The sequence below is a fragment of the Talpa occidentalis genome, unplaced genomic scaffold (genome assembly GCF_014898055.3).
Source record: "Talpa occidentalis isolate TD23 unplaced genomic scaffold, MPIMG_talOcc4v2.1 talOcc4.6, whole genome shotgun sequence".
Lineage (NCBI taxonomy): Eukaryota > Metazoa > Chordata > Mammalia > Eulipotyphla > Talpidae > Talpa > Talpa occidentalis.
Genome location: NW_023604972.1, coordinates 81,604,661 through 81,620,291, shown reverse-complemented (window position 1 = coordinate 81,620,291; position 15,631 = coordinate 81,604,661). Strand labels below are relative to the sequence as shown.

General features: G+C 37.0%; 1 protein-coding gene across 3 annotated transcripts in view; it reads right to left on the bottom strand.

The window, feature by feature from the left end:
* The window catches only part of ZSWIM6 (zinc finger SWIM-type containing 6), a 176,275-nt gene that overhangs the window by 131,155 nt on the left and 29,489 nt on the right, over window positions 1-15,631 (bottom strand). The window contains exons 2-3 of one of the 3 annotated variants that reach the window (XM_037529512.2): window positions 13,903-14,012; window positions 12,100-12,185 (exon numbers count right to left, since the gene is read on the bottom strand). The exons of 1 other annotated variant lie outside the window; for it this stretch is intronic. In XM_037529512.2, coding sequence (XP_037385409.1) covers window positions 12,100-12,106 — 7 coding nt within the window. In that variant the 5' untranslated portion in view covers window positions 12,107-12,185; window positions 13,903-14,012. The remainder of the gene's footprint in view (window positions 1-12,099; window positions 12,186-13,902; window positions 14,013-15,631) is intronic. One more of the 3 variants, XM_037529511.2, reaches the window with a different exon arrangement.

The window sequence follows — 15,631 nt, the reverse complement described above, 5'->3', positions numbered from 1 at the left end:
ATTTCCCTGATGTAGTACTTTAAACAAACGGCAAACTCAGGGCAGATAGACATCAATCTGGAATGCAGGCAGGAGAGCTTTTCACAACTTCAAAGCATAAAAATGTGTTCTCAATTAGTATGCAATACATAAAAACCAAATGCAGGCAAGGCTCAAATATTTCCCATCTTTAGCTTGAGATTTCCCCATCTTCAGTAACATTCCATTGCTGGCCAACAGCACCACTGTCCATTATCTTCTGTACCTTTCACACCTACCACTCCAAATGTCAAGGCTATAAGCGGGCTCTCTCCTGAGTGTCAATGCAAACCCTAATATCTAGAAATGGCAATAAATTATATCCAACAAGGCACCAAATTCTGGAGTATCTGAGGCTATTCAAAAGACAGAAAGCAAGCCAGGTTAGCTGCTTTATAAGACCCCAAGTAAATAAGTATGGTCTTTGTGGTTAGCAGGATTATACAAACCCCTTTGCTAACAAAAATGTGGGCCATAAAGACTGGGAGCAGACTCCCCAAAGAACCAAGATCCAGGTGAATTATCACTGGCAGAGCCAAAGTAAACTATTCTACTTGGTTATTAGAGACAATATCTGCCATACAGGATATGTGCACTCCATTATGAAACAATGAAGGAAAAAAAGAACATTAACACTGATAAAACACCAATGAATTGGTCTAGACATTAGATATAAATTATCTCAATGAATGCAATGGATGCTGCAGTGAAGTTAAATAACTTGCCCATATCATAAAGGTAGCAAATGCAAGAACAGAGGCCAAACTTGGGTCTGCCTGACAAGTGTTCTTTCTATCAATCATGAGGTCTTTTATTGCTTTTCTCATTACCACTCTATCCTGAAATAGGTACATTTCCACTGTGGACATCTCTAAAGGTGGTTTAAAACTCAAAAGGGAACTAAACATTTCCCTGACAACCTAGCAGTACACGCTGGCTAGGGAGAACTAATTTAAACACTATAATGTTTCTGTTTTTACTACTTTTGATGAAAATCTTTCTCAAATTATAAACTGCCTTCTTAAACAGAATATACCAAACATGGATATAGTGAATGTGCTATGCCGTGCCCATGATGTTCCACCATCTGGGATGAGAGAATGTAATCAGTTTAAGAGATAGAGGGAGCTGCACAACCAACTAGTCAAATCCCATTACTGCAGGATCTTACACATGAGACTTGTTTAAGGGTTAAAAACATGGAAAGAATGCCATTTGCATGTGGTTCAATGGATCTAAACTTTATTTAATCAGCTTTCAAGACGCAAAGGTTCCAACATCACATCTAAATTCAGTAACTCCACCAACATGTGAGTTTGACCCCAGTAAAACTGAATTAACTGCTAAAGTTAAACTGATCAGCCATCAATCTTAATACTTTCTAAGCTTTGCAATCTCATGAATTCAAATTCAACTACAGAATATTTAAATAACTTAATAACATTTTGTGAAGATGGGAGTATTCTTTTACCCTCTGAATCTTCTTTCTTCCCTGCCCAGGCTCACAGCACTATGTTCACTTTCATTACCATACTATTCACTGTAAAACCTTTAAATTGGTTTAAGAAGGCTTTTTTTTAATCAATAAAGATCAAATTTTGTTTAGCAAGAAGAACATTTTCACACTGTAAACCTGATCCTCACAATTAAAGGACACTTTACAAAGTCTCATTGAAGTAGTTAACCTCAGCAATATTACTGACTTCAGCATGATTTTATTTTCATTTTTCTAAATAAGATGTTTTATTTAATCAATCCCACAAGGCATGTATATGAAAAATATCTTACAAATCATTAGGCACCAGATTAATGTTAAAATAACATTGTTATGCTAGAGTCCTCAACCTTTCCAGGTCTTTATTCACTCAAACCAAGATCAAGATTTCAATTAGACTATAACCAGCTACTGGAGTGAAAAGAAAGTCAGTCAGTCACACTGAAAATACCCGTCTTCCACTCCCATCATGTCTTTTACTGTTCTCTCACCTTCTTAAGTTGAAGATGCCTCCAAGCTGCCCAGAGATAATACTAAAGCTAATGTAGAGGGGACTGCCTGTCAGCTGCCTAGTTTGTTGACTACGTATTTTAATGCAATGTATGAAACTTGAAAAGAAAAGGAGTCTTAAACAGTAACAAAAAATAGCATGAAACTTTAAAAAAATATAGGTTAACTTACTTGTGAAAGTAAGTTAAATTTTCAAATATGCTGAATTAATATAAGCACACAATTTCTCCCTATATATCTATTTTATATTTACTTTAGTTTGTTTTTTTTTTTAAAGATTTATTTATTTATTTATACAAGCACTGGGTACAGTCAGAAGCACGGGAGGGTGAGAGAATTCACCAGAGCGGGGAACAGAACAGGCAGACTGACGAAATACACTGCCGAGGGGAGCAGCGGGCGCGGCAGGAGAGGTCTGTCACACCATGTGGGACCCTCACCAGCGGCTGAGGATCGAACCGGCGCTGCAGAGGCTGCGGGCAGCTTCGCAGCCCAGAGCTCAATCGCTGCACCACCAGCAGAGGCCCTTACTTCTTTAGTTTAAAAACTGAACCCACTACTTTGAATTCAGAGAAACTTGGAGATTAAAGAAAATTATATTGAGCATGTTATTTGAAAGTAAAATTAACATAATGTTTAAAAATAAATCTATGTTCAACAGAGTAAGCTGAGAGCCCTCGCATACTAATATAAAAAGTTAATTTATGACAAAGGAGTCAAGAACATCAATGGAGTAAGGAAAGTCTCTTCAAAAAAGTGTTGGAAAAACTGCACTGCCACACACAGAAGAATGAAACCGGACCACTATTTCACACCATACACAAAAATCAATTCAAAATGAATCAAATTCTTGGATGTGAGACCTGAAAGTATAAAACATAAAGAAGAAAACATGCAAAACACTCCATGACACTGATCTCACTAATGTCTTTGGTGACACTAGTACAACAGCAAGGGGGAAAAGGCAAGAATAAACAAATGGGACTACATCAAACTAAAAAGCTTCTACACAATGAAATACTCTTTGAAACCAAGACACCCCACTGAATGAGGGAAAATATCACTCCAACAAGAGATTAGTTAACATCCAAGATTCACAAAGTACTCATATGACTCCACAACAAAAATAAATAGCCCAGTCAAAAACTGGACAGGAGATCTGAACAGACACTTCTCCAAAGATGACACATAAACAGCTAACAAGCACATGAAAAAATGTTCATCTTCACTTATCAGGAAAATGCAAATTAAAGCCACAATGAGGTAAAATCTCACATTAGTGGAAATGCCCCGTATGGCAAAGTAAAAGGAGTCCTTACGCACGGTTAGTAGGAATGTAAACTACAGAAAACAATATGGAGGTTTCTCAAAATACTGAAAATTTACTGTTATTCAACAACTCCACTCCTAGGTATCTATCTAAAAAATATAAAAACACAGGCCTTCCCGGTGGCGCAGGGGTTAAGTCTCAGTGCTCTCAGGCTATCGCCAGCCACTGCAGCATGAGTTCAATCCCCAGCCAGGGACCTGACCCACATGGCCAGGCAGACCTCTCCTGTCTCACCTGCTGCTCCCCTCAGCAGTGTATTTCAGTCAATCTGCCTCTTCTGCTTCCTACTCTGTCTCTGGTGAATCCTCTCATTGCCCGTGCCTCTAGCCTACACCCCAGTTCTTGTATGCATAAATAAATAAAGATAAACCGGGGGGGAGGGGTGAAGAATATAAAAACACTAATTTGAAAAGATATCCGCACTCCTATGTTCATTGCAGCACTATTTATCTACAATAATAGCCAAGATATGGAAATACCCTAAGTGCCCAATCACAGATGAATCAAAGTATAAAGAACTTATGGCATATATACACACTAGAACACTACTCAGCTATAAAAAGAGAGGAAGTTTTGCCATCTGCAACAACATGGATGGAAATGGAGAAGACTATACTAAGTCAAATAAGTCAGAAGGAGAAAGACAAATACCAAATGATTTCACTCTTACATGGAATATAAAGAAACAAAGTAATGAACAGACAAAACCAAAACAACTCTTGGACCTGACTGCAGAACCGAGACTACCAGGAGAGGATGTTGAGGATTGTGGTGTGGTGTGGTAATGAACATTTGAGGAGATGTGAATCTGGACTCCCAGAACACATACAGTATTGAAAAACAGTGTTATTTACCTCAATAAAAATATAAAAAAATAAATTTATCTTGTTTCCTGGCTTTCTGGGGATACCCTGTATTTCAATTCACTATAAATTAGTTCCCTTAATTTCCTACCTATGGCCCTACACATACCCCAGACACCAACTTCTTTCTAACATAAGGCTGATCATGGTTTTAATGCTTAAATGTGCCACTTTCAGGAAACTCAAAAAATACAACTGTTCGAAAGGGAATTGTTGGCACCAATAGATTCCAGTTAATTTTGTCACTGATTGCCGTGTAACATATTAACTATGTTACTAATGATAAATAAAAATGTGTCTCTTGAAATTATGAAAGCTGGCAGGAGTACCAAAGACAAAGGCAGTACCATACTCACAATTCATTTGCAAAAATATAGGAAAAAAAAAAAAAAGTTGAGGTAGAAAGTATGTTTATCTTTCTGCTCCAAAAAATAAAAGATGTATTTTGGCTATTTCATCACCAAATAACTGATAGTTGTGTGTAGAGAGGAGAAAGCATGTAAGAAAGCACACAAGACCAGCTACCACCAGCCACACTTGTCTATCAATAAACACAATGCTACTTAAGTCTTGGCTGCATTCATCTAGAACAGACTAGCTTTTGGTCTACATTCCAGTTCTCATTTTCCTAGCATATCTGTATCACTCTACTTTCTATCCCTCAACAAAGAACAAAAGCTTATTAGCAGGTGGACCTTTACTAAAATAACACATGTTAGCTACAACCAACTGCATCTGTTACATCAAGAAAGATATCTGCATCCCACTTTCTACAAGAAAAGCCCTAATAAATTCTGCATTTGTTCTGAAGACTGTATTACATTTAACCACACAGTTAATTACATAATGCACTTTGGTAGAGCAATCTATTCACTACACACTGCAGGAATGCCTCAATTAATAAAAAGGGGAGAAAATGTCTTTTCTCATGGCATTCAAAAGTTATATGGAGTCCCAAATGAACAACACAGCAAAATATATCAGCACAATGATCAATGAGGTAATATACTGTACATTTTCCACAGACAAGAGGCCACGTGTCACAGATCAGAACAAAATAAACTACAGACAACTGCTCACCACTGTAGCATAGGTACACCTTCCTTCATATTTTAAGATGAAACCATTAATGTATCACAATGTTACTTTGAACTCTGTCCAGAATAAATGTTCTTACATAAATTCAATATTGTCCAATACTGTTCAAAATTTGGACATGACTTGCACTTTTAAAAAAGAATTTGCAATAACATTAAAAAAATAAGTACTAGAATGATTCATTTACAAATACATGTACTACATATATAAGGAACAGTAAGTTATGAACTTACTGTTTATGAACACATGAAGTTTGACTTCAATAATGAGTCTAAACTAGGGGTTAGTAATGCTGTCACAAAAACCAAAGCGAGTCATCACTGAAGATGACTTAATGGTCAGTGCACAGGAGTATAATCTCCATAGGCTTCAGACAACATTTTCAATGAACAAACATTTCTTGGCACCTACTCTGTGCCAGACAATCCTACCAAGTCTCCCTGCACCTCTACCTGATGACCTAAACACCCGGAAGGGCTCTCAAACTACACAAAAGATGCTGACCCAAATACAGTAACCTCAGTACCCTCAGTTCTGACAAGATTTGAAGTCCTAAGAACTATGAATGGATATTACACAGTATTTTCAAAAAGTAAATTTAAATATGGTTAGGAAAGAGAATGTTAGAAACTTTTGCTGGCGCTCTACTACAACAAAGTACATTACTACAATCTGGAAATTCTGAGAATAACTCAAAGCCATATAAAACCTAGGGTGCAGGGGGCCTCCCCGGTGGCGCAGCGGTTGAGCGCTGGGTTGCGAAGCTGCCCGCGGCCTCTGCGGCGCCGCCGGTTCGATCCCCGGCTGCTCCCCGGCCACTGGAGGAGGGTCCCACATGGCGCGCAGACCTCTCCTGCCGCCCGCTGCTCCCCTCAGCAGTGTACTTCGGTCCTTCTGCCTGCTCTGCTCCCCTCTCTTGCTCTGGTGAATTCTCTCACCCTCCCGCGCTTCTGACTATACCCAGTGCATGTACAAACAAACAAACAAATAAATAAATAAAAATACATGCCTCTTTAAAAAAAATAAAAATAAAACCTAGGGTGCAGACAGTGAGAGATTAAAACAGTTCCAAAGCTATTCAAAGTCATAATGAATAGACACCACTTTCTCATCTTAAATATCATACAAACAGGTTTAATATTTTGCTTACTGATGATGGGATGTAACTTAGCATTTGCAATGGGAATAGTCCTTTCTCAAAGTGTGCTCACACATTTCGCTCATTTTGAATAGCAATAATTGGGGTTTCCTCCCTACCCTGGGTGTTGGACATGCTAATAATGTCAACTTCCAGAAAAGCATATTTTCATGTTCAGTGTATCACCAGAATAGAAAATTTTTTGGAAGTGGGGATGAGTATCCTGGAAAGACACTGGAAAAAGAAAGGTTTATCCTGCCTTATTTTAGTTTTCACTTCTAGCCTATAAAGGGTGGGTCCAAATATTAATTTATCCCTCACGAAAGAGATCCCTTCGCAAGGTAAAAACCAATAGAAATGAGAAATCCCCAAAAGAGCTGTTTTTGCGATATGCCTTAGAAAAAAAGGGTTTCAGGTTTTTTGCAGTATCAAATTCTTTATCTTCAATTATCAACTCAAAACTAGTTGAAGGACCCTCTGGAAAAATGAAACTCTAAAAAGCAATGGATTACTCAACCACAAGTAAATCCCTACAATTTTAAGATGACTGTCTACTTCTGTGCAGTAGTTTAGACAATAAAGATTTAAAAGAAAAGAGAAGCAATAAAACACACTTCACTATTCCAAAAGATCCTTCCCAGGATAGAAAAAGAATTCCCTCCACAAGGTCTAGTCAAAGAAACTGTAGCAAGAAATAAAAATGTTCCCGAATTGATTAAAGATTATACAGATGTAATGTTAAGTTCCAAACTGTTCTTCATTTATCTTTCTAATTTTCATTATGGCTTAAAACTGAAGAAAAGCGAGAAAGGGTATCCTTGCCTCCAAACCCTGAGGCAACTTAAGTTATCGTTTTGTGAATCTTTTCGAAGCAATATATAAATGTTTATATATTTATTCTCCTTTCAATTCAGATGCTGCATAAAATAGACTAACCTACATCTTTAGTTTTCATTTAACAAAGTATTTCATTATTCCATATCAGTACAGTTTCATCATTCTTTTTTTTACCACTACACAGTATTCCACTATGTAGATGGAACATAATTTAATTATTTACCCAGTCTCCCACAGTGAACACTTTAGTGATTTTCAATGTTTTACTATATATAAACAATGCTTCAATAAACTACTTCATTTCAATTTAGCAAAAGATAACTCCTGGATGTGAAACTGTTGGATCAAAAACGTATGCATTTATAATTCTAATGGATTGTGTCAAAATAATCCTCCATAAAGAGTGTATCAATTTGTATTCCCACCAGCAAAGAGTGAATGCCTAGCTCCACACCCTAGCTAAAAATGCATTAAATTTTTATTTTTATTAATGTGATAGGTTTGTTTGTTTTTTAAAATGGTATCTGGTGCAGTTTTATTTTGCATTTCTGTTATAAAGTGAGTACCTTTAGATTTAGATTGAGTCATTTCTATCTCCATTTGTAAAATCTTCATACATATCCTTTGCCCATTTTTCTATTGAATTGCTGGTCTTTTTCTTACTGATTTGCAGAAATGTTTCAAACATTAAAGAAATTTGCTTTATATAACTGAGAGGTTGAATGTGTTTTTTAAATCTATTTTTTGACTTAGCTTGAGTTAGCATGTGACATACAGAACCCTGTCTTCTAAGGTTTAATTTATGAATCTTTTACTGCTTCAGAGTTTTATGTCAAAGTTAGAAAAACCTCCATTCCAACTTGTAAAGAAAATTCTCCCCAATTTAGTTCTATCTCTTTTCTGACTGTTTCTTAAATGTAAAGTTTGAGTCATTTAAAATTCACTCTAGAGGAAGTATGAATACTAGATACAACTTTATTTTTTTCCAGGTGGCTTTTAAGATATGTGAACACCATATATTGAATGACCTCCTTCAGTTACTGGAGATGACAATGTTTTGTACCTGTGTGCTGAGGTCTATTTCCAGTCTTCATATTTTATTTCATTGATCTGTAGATCTACACAGATACCTTCATAATACAATTTTAATTTAATGTAGCTTAACAGTATCTTTTAATATAGGGCTGTAAGTAACTTCTCATTACTTTTATTTTTCAGAATGTTCCTATTATTGTATGCACATGCATTCTGGCATTAGTTGTTCAAGCACTTCAAAAATCCTGCTCCAAATCCCCTCCAAAAATCCTGCTAGCATTCTATTGGGGACCATTTTCAATTTACAGGAAAATTAAGGGAGTTTAAGAAATGATTTTAAATGTCTTGTAATTTTGTTCCACAGTGTATTAATGGTTGGCATTCTTGACTTAACCTCGGCATTCATATTTCATATTAGTATGTCTCCCCACTGTAAAAGACCATAGCCTTGCTCACAGATAATGGGGGTGTTTGGTATCAGCGTTCCTCCTCCTGCAGCTAGGACTATATGAATGCCAGAATACTGTCAAAACAGCATATTCACTGAATTTATCCTTAAATTAAACATAAATGAGAAATATTCCACAGCCACCATATGCGTCCTTAAAATGGAAGCTAAAGACACAGGAATGAAGAATTGAAAAAGACCAATAGAAATGATCCAGACCAGGTTCTAAGCAACCTTTTCTTCTGAGCATATATCACTCCTAACAAAATGGTTCACTTTTAAAATTTTTTTTTATCTAATTCCCTACTCAAAAGACACACCAAATTGGAAAGTCATGTCTTTTCCACCCCAACATTCCTATAAAATTATTAACACATGTATAGTATTTTTTTATCATCATGTAGATGGAAGCAAAAAGAATGACAGATGGGGACAAAAAAGTAGAAGCAATATTTTATGTTAATATGTACACTTACAAACACTTTTAATATACACTATCTCATTTGATATATATGCATAAACTTGGCTGCCTACACATGAATAAAGAACAATTACATATGAAGAACAATACTCTTACAATCAACACTTTAAAGCCCAAACATTCATTTGTATCCTATCCTAAAATTTTAATGATATAAACCTTAGATATCAAAACAGAAACATGTTCTCTGTGTTGAAAGGTGGTGGGAGCAAGATATGAGATGAAAGAAACAGGCAGACAGGGCCAGATTATGAAGGGTCTTGCAGGCAACACTTGGAATTTTAGACTTTGGCCTTAAAAGGATTTTAAATAGGAAAATAAATTATTGTTAGCTGCTTTTTAAAGATTGTCTGGGTACAGTATAGTGAGTTAGTTGTAGTGTGGAAGCTTAGAAAGAAAAAGTTACTGCAAATGAACCAGAACAAAGACAGTTGGACTTAGGGTAGATGCAATAATGATTAAGAAAGGATTCATTTATGAGAGACATTCGAAAAGGTATAAATGATAAGACACTGATGATTTTCTGGCTTCAACAAATCAGTCGATGATGCCATTGACAGAACCAGAGGACACACAGGAAAAGACAGATTAAGAAAGGAAAAGTTTGGGGCCACCCCTGGTAGCGCAGCAGTTGAGTGCTGGGCTGCAAAGCTGCCCGCAGCCTCTACAGCGCCGGTTCCATCCCCGGCCACCGGGGAGGGTCCCACATGGTGCACAGACCTCTCCTGCCACGCTAGCTGCTCCTCTCAGCAGTGTATTTCGTCAGTCTGCCTGTTCTGTTCCCCGCTCTGGCTCTGGTGAATTCTCTCACCCTCCCGTGCTTCTGACTGTACCCAGTGCTTATATAAATAAATAAATAAATCTTTAAAAAAAAAAAAAGGAAAAGTTTGGGACACAAATGTGATAAGCAAGTGAAGACATTCAGTACACAGACTGCAGTCTGGAATTCAGAAGTAAAAAAATTGAAGCTTGGTATGTGGAGTTTTGAGAGTAACAAGAGTAGAAAGAGGGTCCAGAAAAGTGGGTAAAAGAAGGTGATCCTGCAAGACTGGAGTTACCTGAGAAGTAAAAGAAAAACCAGGAGAGCATGAATTTGTAAATCAAGTAAAGCCTGTGTTACAAGAAAGAGTGATCAGTTTTGTTGAGTACTGAGCTGTCAAATAAGGAGAGCCCACTGAATTTAGTAATACTGGTATCCTTAACAGGTACAGTTCAGTGGATAATGGGGCAGAGAACAGTGTAGAGGGCAGAATTAAGTGAAATGAGAAGAAATAGAGGATAGTCATTTCTGCAAGTAATTTGGATTTTAAAAAAGAGAAAACAACAACAACAACAAAAGATGGGCAACTAAGGGAAGGAATGAAATGGAAGGCTTAGTGTCGAAGGAGTTTTTTTAAGGTGGAAAAAAGCCCATGTTTAAAGTTATTATGCACAATAGCATCATAAGGACAAGGAATAATCCCCTCCCTTTTGTTCATGTTCTGCACTACTATAACTTTTAAGAATATTTCTCACACTTGTCTTCTCCCACAGCTCTTATCTCATAGCTCCAAAAACACTTGAAATCCCCCAAGCGTAAAAAGTATCACTTGTTATGTGAATGAGATGACTTTTGGAAGCACCATAAAATGAGGGTAGATTATAGGCAGACCCACCCAAGTGATTAGAGAGTTGGAACTTTCACTGCTTACCACACCCCTTTCTCCCTGAATCAAGTGCCAGTAGTCAGTGATTTAATCAATCATACTTTTCCTTAAATCATAACTGTATAAAAACCTAAGAGGAAAGAGCTCAGAGAGTTTCCAGGTTGGTAAAAATTTGAGATTTGCGGACAGGGGTACACCTGACAAGGGCATGAAAGCTCTTTGCCCTTTCCCCATACCTTGGCCTATGTATCTCTTCCATGTGGATATTCACCTGTCCTTTGTTATATCCTTTTGTAACAAAACAGTAGTGAGTAAGCAGGTTTCTCTGGGTTCTGTGAGTGGTGCTAGGAAAGTAGTCAAACCTGAGGAGGGGATTGTGGGAACACCTGATTTATAGTTAGTTGGTCAGACATACAGGTAATAACCTGGGTTTGGGACTGACATCTGCCATGCGAAGAGGAGGTCATTAGAACCTCTAAGTCTGTAGCCAATCAGTCAGAAGCACAGGTAGTATCTTAAGTAGAAGCCACTGAGCCCTTACCTTGTGGAACATGGCATTATCTCTAGGTAGACAATGTCAGACTTGAGTTATCAATAAACTGAAAGACAGGTAGCTGGTGTCTTGAGAATTGTATACTGTTGCGGGGAAGCCTCCACACATACCCATACTGGAATTGTATACAAGCACCCTTTAGTACCAAACTAATGTAGGAAACCAGATAGAATGCTGAGGATTGTCTATTAAGGTAGTGAGAAATCTCAGCCATCCATAAATTTGCTCCTAAAGATGATTCTCATAAATCAACAACAAAAAATCTTTGTTTTGAATGGATGTGACTTTTTAATTGTTGTAAAATACATGATATAAAAGTTACCATTTCAATCCTTTCCAAGTGTACACAAGTCGGTGATATTAACTCCGTTCACCTATGTGTAACCATCATCTCCATCCATCTCCAGAATGGTTCCAACCTCCCCAATCTAAGTTCTGCCCCCATTGAACAACCCTCCTGCTCACTCAGTGAGCTCTTCTAAGTTTGCACTAGACAGCCCTGCAGTGCAACCAAGCCGAAGAATGGCCTTTCTGATTGTGCAAGAGGGCCGATAGGAAATCCTTAACAAACACACATATGTGCACGTAAGAAACTGATGAACAGAGGATTCTAAAGTTGCTTTAAATGTGGATGAAAATCAACTCACTCCTCATGAGGTAAGGGCAGTGGTCTTGGTGGTAAGGTGCTCTCAGGTGGTGTATGGGTGGCAGGGCAGGACTTCATGACAGGTCACTGAGGGAGATAAAGTCGTGTTATCACTTCCTGTGTTGCTGGTATCCCGTGGGCCAAGCTTGGTGGGCTCTCAAGCCCTGGGAGCATGTGTGTTAACAGTAACAGTCACTATGATCAGACTGCAATCTAAGCATTTCTAACTCATCCCTCTATCGTTGATTCTCACTGTGTTAGAAAGTGGGCATTTACATACAAGGATACCAATGCATAGGGCCTGGGATCACCTTTCCATAGGGCAGAAAACTAGAACGTGCCCTCTGATCCAGCAATACAACTCTTGGAAAAGTTAATAAAAATGTTATGTGTAAGAATTTACAGCAATTTTTGTAATAGTGGATGGATGGATGGACAGATGGATGAATAAATGGATAAAAGAAATCATCTAAAATGTTCATTACAAAGGGAATAGAAAAAGGCACTGTGGCATTCCCATTCAATGCAATACTTACTATGCACCCGCTTAAAATTATAATCTAATACACATTTACTGACATGAAAAGATGTATATGATGTTAATACGAATAGTATAATTATGACAAAGCAAACAAACTAAAAAAACACAACAAAAATAAGTCTTAGACTAAGAATAAAATGGTAGTAAGAAGAGATGAAGGAAGGAGGAGAGAGGCAACTAACTGGTGGGTTGGGGGGGGTGTTAATATGACACTGGTGAATGGCACTAGAAACTTTTGTGGTGGGTGTGGTATGGAATATACCTTTACTTGAATATGAGGCTATACTCCTAAATATTATATAGTATTTTAAGTCAATAATCAATCCATTTTTAAGATAATCTCTTTACAATTAATCAAAAAATCTTTCATGCAGACATTAAGAGAGATCTACTAACATTCAAATCATGGAGCAATTTTAGGATGCTCACATCAAAATGAAATTCAGAGTTCACATTTTGTATTCAGTCAGTAATTTTTAAATTCTGAAATCAAACTTCCTCAAAATAATCAGGTAAGGGAAAATAATCTATGGATCCAATATGTCAACTTCCTCTGATTCTTGCACAGATTAAAAGTTTTACAAATGTCTTGAAATGAAAAGAAACTGAGTGGTTACATGACTGGTTTGGTTATTTACACCCCTTGAGGCTCATATACAGCACACCTAATGGTTTTGCCTTGAGGCAAAAGATTTAACAGACTGCCCTCCTAATTGCTCCCTGGACACTCTATACACAAGGCCACATGATTTTGAGGTACAGATTCCTATATAAAACTCACCTTCAGGAAAAAAAAAAAGATAAATATGTCACCAACGACTTCTGAACAAATCAAACTGTTTATTACAGGCTAAACTAACAAATCACCATGCTAAAACCCAGCTACTATACTAATAAATCCTGTCCTGGTTTTCTCTACAAGTAATTTAGGTAAAAACAACAAATTATTAAAACAACATAATTATTCCAACAAACTTATAAACATTTAGTTGTAATACAAAAAGATCAATTTAAAAATTTATAACATGCATAAGACATTTTATTCCTGAGAAATGTCTATAATGTCTTCATAATAAGCATAGAAACTTGGGAAAATTATCAATTTTAAAAGAGCTTAAAATATAAAATAAAACTAGGTAAAGTGAAGAATTTTTTAAACTAGTAGAAAAATAGAAGGAAAGTTTTTGAAATGTAGAAAAGAAATCACAATAGGAATTCCTAATGTCCCAAAATATCAAGGAAAATCTCAGCAGCTAACAATACCTGCCAACATTCACCACTCCGGTGTGCCTACGTCAGGTATGGACTGGGTTATCTGCCTCCAAACAATGTCATCCCATGCTCTCCATCACTGTGCCTCTGTATGGTCAACCCTTACCAACAGATGAAGAGAAGGACAAGAATAGAAGTCATGAAATAGAAAATATGATAAAGCAGCAAACATTTGGGAAAATATTTAATTTCCAAAGTAACTCAAAATGTCCACATTAAACAACAGGTAACTTGCTTTTGGGAAGTTTTTGGTAACTTGTTAAATTGGCAACAATATAAAACCATAACATCTAATGAGGGTAATTGTTAGGTGAAACTACAGGCAATTTGGCAATACGGATAAAGAGTCATAAAAAGGTCCACATGCCCCTTAGCCTTCAGTTTCTTTTTTCTTCTGGAAGCCTATACTAAGGGGAAATATTAAAATATGAGTGGGGATAAGCAAAGATGTTCAAGTGGCAGTTATTCATAAAATGAAACCTCTACGCCCAAAATGAAAGAACCGTCATAGAAAATGTAATAAATTCACTGGTTTATTATACATGCTCACTAAAAAAATTATACTCTATATATACAAGTCATGAAAATGTTTCATACTGTGTCAAACCAAAAAGAGCTGGGTATAAAAATTGTGCACATGATGAAAACCTTTTTTAATGCACAGGAAAACACAAAAAGGAGTAACACTGAAACTGACTATGATTGATTAATGTAATAGTACAGAATGATTTTATTTCCCATTAGCTTCCAATAAAGTTTTGAAAAATGGGTGGTTCACAAAGCATTTGCCAACTTAAAATACAAGGCGAGAAATTTGTATTCTTTAACACTTTTTTCCAAAAACGAAAAATAGTACAACAATAAGGATGTCTCAGATAATCTGTTGTATGGGTCCAATTTTCACTGTGGAGAAGTTACCAAAAAAAAATAAGTAAGACTGTGAGCTTACTAAGGACATTAAATTTATTTCAGACATTATTTTACTTTAAATACAATGGAAAGCTTTATGAGTTTTAAGTCGGGGTGCTTCATCATGTGATCTATGCTATAACATTTTATTGTCTGTTTTTAAGTAAAAAACTAACTGGTACCCTAAACACTTAGGCAAAATATTTGCTGGAAAAAGCAAGACTCACCACTTGCTTAATCTAAAAAACTTACTACATTATTAGATAAGAATCATATTTAGGGGCCTCCCCAGTGGCACAGCGGTTGAGCGCTGGGTTGCGGCGAAGCTGCCCGCAGCCTCTGCAGCGCCGGTTCTATCCCCAGCCAATGGGCGAGGGTCCCACATGGCACGCAGACCTCTCCTGCTGCCCACTGCTCCCCTCAGCAGTGTACTTCGTCACTCTGCCTGTTCTACCCTCCGCTCTGGCTCTGGTGAATTCTCTCACCCTCCTGCGCCTTTGACTGTACCCAGTGCTTGTATAAATAAATAAATAAATCTTTTTTTTAAATCATATTTAATAATATTCTAAATCTTAATAATGTCTCTCCCTTACTAGTTTGACAGTTCCTGAGAGAAGACACAAGCAAACAGAGTTGTGCTTGAGGAAGTATACAAGGGAACAACTAATGCCCTGTTAAGTCAGGATAATCACAAATCACCACCTTAAATAAGCAGACATACAGAGGCAGAGCAAGAGCCAAAGATACCTTTGTGAGATAGTAATTCAGAAAGACAGGTAAAGCTACCCAAAGCACCAAACTAAAAAAGTCC